Source organism: Dendropsophus ebraccatus, chromosome 6 (assembly GCF_027789765.1).
Source record: "Dendropsophus ebraccatus isolate aDenEbr1 chromosome 6, aDenEbr1.pat, whole genome shotgun sequence".
In the NCBI taxonomy this organism is placed as follows: domain Eukaryota; kingdom Metazoa; phylum Chordata; class Amphibia; order Anura; family Hylidae; genus Dendropsophus; species Dendropsophus ebraccatus.
In genome coordinates, this window is record NC_091459.1 from 45,505,277 (window position 1) to 45,513,026 (window position 7,750).

The 7,750-nt window shown below is 35.8% G+C and overlaps 1 protein-coding gene across 1 annotated transcript; it reads right to left on the bottom strand.

Moving 5' to 3' along the window:
* Positions 1-223: 223 nt before the first annotated feature.
* Positions 224-7,468, bottom strand: GJA1 (gap junction protein alpha 1). Its single transcript, XM_069974898.1, has 2 exons — positions 7,292-7,468; positions 224-2,514 (listed from the first exon to the last, which is right to left on the bottom strand). The coding sequence occupies exon 2, from the start codon at positions 2,494-2,496 to the stop codon at positions 1,360-1,362; it is 1,137 nt and encodes a 378-aa protein (XP_069830999.1). The 5' UTR covers positions 2,497-2,514; positions 7,292-7,468; the 3' UTR covers positions 224-1,359.
* Between the last annotated feature and the right edge of the window lie 282 nt (positions 7,469-7,750).

The window sequence follows — 7,750 nt, forward strand, 5'->3', positions numbered from 1 at the left end:
GAGGTGGAATCTGATTGGTTGCTAGGGGCAACTGAGCCAGAATCACTTTACACCAGTTTGAAAAAATCTCCCCCCTATGTGCTTTTAAGGCACAGCTCTGTAAACACTACATTTCTTGAGATAAAAGCAAGCCTCCAACTGATTCCCAGCATCTGTTAGGCCCTGTCCCTATATGTAAGGGGTCATAGGGGTCACCTAGTCTTGTGCTGCCTGGGAGTGCTGGTTATATTGGCAGAGTTACTACTTGTAATGGGACCTAAGATACACAGGTGATCTGCAAAGTGATATTAAACACTTACCATGTATGTCCTCATATCTGCACATTTAATACTATTTCACGTACCTCATTTTTTGCCCTGCTTCTCCCCATCATAATGGCTGCACACATCTACAGTTAATGCATGCATTTGTTTATGGTCCTTAATAATAGTCACTGACTAAATTCTGTTTAATTTTAACACTTGCAGAAAGCATCAAGAGAACACATCATATGCTATAACAGGAAACTATGCAAAACTCTAACTGAAGTCTTAGGACTTATCTAGGAAACACACTGCAGGAAGTATATCTATAAAATTAAACAATCTAGGCTGAATAAAGTAGTTATATCAGTTCAATAAGTTTCTGTTTGTTCTTTTACCAGACAGGACTATAATTTATTAATAAACAATATTTATATTGCAAACATTAAATTATTATTTTTTTTGTGATGACTTAACAAGTTCAAATTTAGGAAGCAATGGTTCAGGATAAAAGTTGCTCACAGTGATGGCTAAAACTAAAGTGACGGCTGCAGAAATAAAATGAGAAATACCATGTGAACCTTAAAATATGATAATCATGTTCTTAACAGTTCAACATAGTGGTCATGAAGGTAACCCATGGTATATGATCCAAAAGTATATGTCCTGCCATACTCAACACTCCCCTCTACCGAGATCTACCATGGGGGCTACTAATGCAATGCTTTGGTTGAACCTAATCTACCCTCTTAAGAGGCAAATTACAAAAAAACAAAACAAAAAAAAAAAACGGGGAATCTACATTTTTCTCCGCTATACAACAACACCCTTATAATGGACCCTTGTTATTGAGTGTTATCTTCTGCATTGTCTTCAGGTAAAACTCCAAACTGTTCAAGATGTTAAGCTATGATTAAATAGTTCACGAGAAATTTCTCTTCGCGTAAGTAGTAAGGGATCCATAATGAGTTGTAGAATACCTTTGATCAATCAGTTACTCAAATATCAATGTGTACCTCCCACATCATGAAAAGTAACTTTTCAAAGTTTCTCCTTTGAGACCGTGAAGTACCTCTTTCATGGAACAAAATTGCCTTCTATAGCAAAAAAAAGTGAATTAAATCTCAAGGTCATCAGGTCTTGGTCTACTGCTTGCATGGCTGCTCGCTCTGCTTGAAGGTCTATGGTCCAGTATACTGAGAGGTTGCATTTCATGTCCAGGCGCCATTTTTTTGCCATTCTGGTGTTCATCAGGGAAATCAAATGGCTGTGCATGAGTGTTTGAAATAGTGCTTCCAGCTTGGCCCATTCTATTTTGCTCTGCACTATAATTTGCCCAGTTTTGTTCACTTGCTTGTTTGTTGTAATTTCGACAGGAAGAAGGGTTTCTATCGGCAGTAACAAGCTTGTAACCTGGTGGTGACATAGGTGCAGTTGGAGAAGAACAGCCATTAAAATAAGCATACTTAGGAGAGCCACAATCCTTTGTTGGATTTGCCTCATTTGTGTTGGAAAAGAGATCTTTCTTACCTTTAATGCCATCTTTGACATGCTTGAAAATGACATAGAACAACTCAATAATATTCAATCCTAGAGATACTAGAGATACCACCAACATGAACCAAATAAAAATTGTTTTCTCAGTGGGCCGAGAAAGAAAACAGTCAACTTGATGAGGGCAAGGTTCTCTTTTGCATGTATAGATAGCATTCAAGCTAAACCCATATAGGTACCATTGAATAAGAATGAAACCAACTTCAAAAAAGGATTTAAATAAGATGCTGATGACATAGGTACGAAGTAAGCCACCACGCATTTTAACCTTCCCATGTTCCTCGATGCCATATTTGAATTTCTTGATTTCAATTTGCTTGAGGTACATGTCCACATTGCCGCCATCATTTTGGACTATCTTAAGTTCTTCCTCTTTCCTGTTGAGTTTTTCTTCCTTACGCATTAGGTAGAACACATGAGCCAAGTATAGTAGAGTGGGTGTTGAGACAAATATAATTTGGAGAACCCAGAATCGTACATGGGAAATTGGAAATGACTTGTCATAGCACACGTTTTCACAACCAGGTTGTTGAGTATTGCAGGTAAATGCTGACTGTTCATCTCCCCATGCTGACTCTACTGCTGTCCCTAGTAGAAGGATGCGGAAAATGAACAAAACAGACAACCACACTTTTCCTCCAGCGGTGGAATAGGCCTGGACTTTGTCAAGGAGTCTTCCTAAGGCACTCCAGTCACCCATCCTTCAAAGTTGGGTAACCTATAAAAAAAAATAGAAAATTGCCGTTAGACTTTGTTGAAATAGAAGATAACATTGGGCTTCATAGTTTGGATTTTACATACTGTAAACAAATGGTTATTATAACTTTTATGGCGAAGTTGTTGATGTCTTTTGTTGTTCAGGAGACAATAATTGGTACATTATATTATTAAGTATTAAGAACACAAGAATATTCCACTAGTTCATCCTTAGCAGATGGATGGTGAGGCAATTTCTGACTTGGGGATAAATGGTCTCATGACTCATAATGACCACATCATCGTCAGTTCTAGTCAGAGAACTTTCACTGAAATTTGTGGTCATTGCATAGACAACCATATATGGAAACAGATTTTACTGTTTATTGAAGGAAATTGAAAAAATATAATTCCAATACAACTAATAGATGAAAATAAAAAGTAATTGTAAGGCAATGCCATTCCAATGAAGTATACTGCTTGCTGTCAGTGAATGGGAATAACCAAAGAATAAAGAACCATGCAAACCTAATAGTTCTTACAGTATATAACTATATTCAGTCTAGGCAAGTATCTGTAAACCATATGTACTTCTGACACACACACACACACACACACACACACACACACACACACACACACATCCCTGCCCCAATAGTAAAGACCTGAAGTCCAGGCTCTTTAGCCTATTGAGGATTGCCTGGAATGATATCAATTGTAGCAAACTGTCAGCTGAGAATCTTCAGGTTCTATCCACTGACAGCGGAGGTCTTGAAAATGGCAAAAAGCTGACATGGAATAAAATTGGAAAGTTTGTGTAAGTTCTCATCATATGATGATTAAGGTTCATTCACATAAAAACGCAAAATACAAATTAATGAAGAATACATTTTTATTAAAAGCTGATGGATGTGTTTAGGGAAAGATACAATTGTGAAGTTGATGCATGACAGATATATGACTTCAAGCGATAAGCCTGTCCAAAATCAGACTGAACTAATTATTTTGTTGCTGTTTTCCAACATTGCCACGTACATCGCTGAGAGATAGACACATTCATAGATAGGCAGATAGATGGATATACAGATAGATAGATAGATAGATAGAATACAAGTTAGATAGACTGTTAAACGTGAGATTTATAGAATAATGAGACTGTTAGATATGTGATTTATAGAATGATGGCTAGATAGATAATTTGAGAATAAATAGACTGGGAGAAAATAGATATTAGCGTTAGAACAATTTAAAATTTAGATAGAAAAATAGAAAGAATTCATAGATAGATCATTTGATATGAAATATATAGGTTGATAAATAGATTTAAAGGTTGCTAGATGCTTAGATATGAGATAGATTAGTACTTAGATAGATAATAGATAGTACTTGTGAGATAGATAGATAGATAGATAGATAGATAGATAGATAGATAGATTAGTACATGTGAGCTAGAGAGATAGATTGTTAGATGATAGATAGATAGATAGATAGATAGATAGATAGATAGATAGATAGATTAATACATGTGAAATAGATTGTTAGATGATAGCTAGCCAGCTAGACAGACAGACAGACAGACATAGATAGAGATAGAATGAGGGATAGATAGATAGATAGATAGATAGATAGATAGATAACAGATTAGTACACATGAGATAGATTGTTAAATGATAGACAGACAGACAGACAGACAGATAGATAGATAGATAGATAGATAACAGATTAGTACGCGTGAGATAGATTGTTAAATGATAGCTAGACAGACAGACAGACAGACAGACAGATAGATAGATAGATAGATAGATAGATAGATAGATATGTACAGATATTCTGCAGCACGCCAGCATATGTGGAAAAAATGTGATTTATTTACACAAGGGTACAAAAAAAATAGGGATGCAACATTTCGACCCTCTCACAGGGTCATTAGAGGGTCGAAACGGTGTGAGAGGGTCGAAACGTCGCTTCCCTATATTTTTTGTACCCTTGTGTAAATAAATCACATTTTTTCCACGTATGCTGGCGTGCTGGAGAATATCTGTACATACTATTGGGGATCCCCGAGCCAGGGGACTGGCTCTGTACAGCACCCGCCTCATGAGCATTTGGATGTGCGGCTTTCTCCTGTATCTAGATAGATAGATAGAGATAGAATGAGGGATAGATAGATAGAAAGTGGAAACGAGTGGCACTACAAGTCCCAATGAGGTGGGTGCCAGCCGACATGGTTCTGACCAAGAACTTCAATCAATATAGTCAACGATGATCAGCGGCACACCAATACCGTGAAAAAACATGCAAATTTATTGTTCAAAAAATCAGAACATATAATAGGTGTTTTTTCACGGTATTGGTGTGCCGCTGATCATCGTTGACTATATAGATAGATAGATAGATAGATAGATAGTTAACAGATTAGTACATGTGAGATAGATTATTAGATGATAGCTAGCTAGACAGACAGACAGACAGAGAGAGAGAGAGAGAGAGAGAGAGAGAGAGAGAGAGAGAGATAGATAGATAGATAGATAGATAGATAGATAGATAGATAGATAAAATGATGGCTAGCTAGATAGAATGAGGGGTAGATAGATAGATAGATAGATAGATAGATAGATAGATAGATAGATAGATAAAATGATGGCTAGATAGATAGAATGAGGGGTAGATAGATAGATAGATAGATAGATAGATAGATAGATAGAATGATGGCTAGATATAAATATATATAATAGAACTGTATAGCTAAATGTATAGATAGATAGATAGATAATGTATAAAAGCATAGAGATTTAAAAAAAAAGTTAAGTCTAAAGGTTTTGTTAGTTCATAAGCAACATTTTCTAAACAGATGTTGCAATGGCAGAGCACACAAAAATGCTGTCACTTGTAAATGCAAACCAAGGGGATGTGCAGCTTGCAGCTTGCTTTTCCTGTCCTTTTATCCCACCCTAGGACAGGAGAAATGTAGTGGGCATGAGCGCCGCTACACAATAGGCTTAATAACTGCAAAATCTTACTCAGCAGGATTACCAACAATTAGTGCTTGAACACATAAGTATGAAAATTCCAAGTTCTGCAAATTCTCACTCCAGGCAGCTGGAGCATTGTGTTTGGCTTCTTGAAATGCTGCTTGACAACATTATGAAATAAACTTCTTTTGCCCTTATTAGACTTTATTACTTGAAAGCACATACAGTACAGGGTGACTTTAGTAGCAGTCTTACTGCAATACTGATTTTAGACCAGATTCAATTATTATTCAGAAAATTAAGATTTGTGGATAACTAATGTATTGAATACAGAGATAACAGGATGTAGTGAATAAAAAAACGAATGTACACATAGTAGGTAGTGTGCAGATGCAGTAGAGCTGAGTTTGTCATTGAGCATAACTCATATAGCTACCGGTAAATTAGAAGGGATTTTGTATAGCAGGGTACTGGCAGGAGCTTAGGCTGGAATCACACATGCAGTTTTTATTGTAGTTATTGGCACCGTTTATGATGCAATTTTTAAGCCAAAGCCAGAAGTGAGTTAAGAAGGAATGGAAAATGTAAAAGAATACTTCCCCTTCTTGCTAAATTTACTTATGATGTCTCAAAAAATTGCAAGAACTGTATAGAATATGACATCAAAACTGTGTCTCCAGCCTTATAGCTGCATCTAACCTTGCACTCTAACCTTGCATTCTTCTATGTGATCAAATGACACAACATGCAGCCATTTATTAATACAATTCTCAACATGGTATATGGTTAGGAGCTACAGCATGTATGCTATGCTACGGTATGGCGTGATGAAGTCCATATAGTGCTTACATCTATGGGGGAGATTATGGTATGTTACAATAAGAGGTAAAAAAAAAAAGTTAAAATAACTGTTTGTTTTACCAATATCAAAGATGTACTAACGTACTAACGTGAGGTTAGGAATTCTTTAGTTTGTTATTAGCTATGTTTTTTTAAGCACTAGCAGTAGTTGGCACAGTACTATAGCTGATCACAGACTACAAAGAGCTAAGAACAAAATCCAACTGGCAAAGAGAATGCCCTAAATACCACTATATGAATGACTGTTACTTAGCATTCAACACAGCAGTTTTCAGCTATATTTGGTTGAAAAGATGGATGTTAGGTAGATAGAAAGACAAACATACTTGGGATGGAAGGATGGATAGATAGATAGATAGATAGATAGATAGATAGATAGATACATAGATAGATAGATAGATAGATAGATAGATAGATAGGAGATGGATATTGTGCATACATAGATGATAGATAGATAGATAGATAGATAGATAGATAGATAGATAGATAGGAGATGGATATTGTGCATACATAGATGATAGATAGATAGATAGATAGATAGATAGATAGATAGATAGATAGGAGATGGACATTGTGTATACATAGATGATAGATAGATAGATAGATAGACAGACAGAGGTGCAGATAGATAGGATGTACATAGAAAAAATATAGATAGAAGGATAGATAGATAAATCAATTTAAAAAACATTGTTTCATACTTTAACACATCTTTTTAATTCCATCCTGTTCATTGATACAATTCACATTTTCACAAGCAGGAGATCTTTAAGAATTTAAATAGCAATCTTATGCAAGCAGCTCCTTAGGGATAAACTGTAAAGTTCCCTGGGAGAACTTCCATGTGAATGTCTTTCAAACAATATACTTACTACGTAAGAGTTTGTATAGACAACACAACATATTTCTAATATAAGGCTAGACTAGTAAGAAGAAATAAAAAGTATCGACAAACTAATACAATACCTTTCAGATCCAACCAGATGAAAACGAACTCCAGGGAGCTCTTGGAAGGAAAGTGAACAAATGACTGCGGTGTCTTTTGAAAGTTTAAAAGGCTGTTGCTCACTGCAGACTTCCTTCTCCTACAGAAGTTGCTAAACTTTTTTTTTTTCTCCAGCTGAGACACTCTTTCAAGGCTTTTAAAAAGTTTGCAATCCTCAACTCCGCCTTCAGGGTGGATAGACTAGGAAGAGTAGGGAGGAGAAAGAGAGTCAGGAAAGTGAAGAGCAAGCTTAAGTTTTATTGAAAAACTGATGTTTCAGATATAGTCCTCACTGTGAGCATATACAATTCTTAACTTTTTAATTTTTATGAATTGTGTATGCAACTTGAAAACTTTCAACATTTCCCAAGAAGTTGTGCACAGTGACAAAGAAAGAAAGAAACAATAAAATTCAGTATTGCAAATTAATTGCAGTTTAG

What these genes read in the sequence shown, in the direction of transcription:
- GJA1 (XM_069974898.1), bottom strand. Translation starts at nt 2,496, where the DNA reads ATGGGTGACTGGAGTGCCTTAGGAAGACTCCTTGACAAAGTCCAGGCC.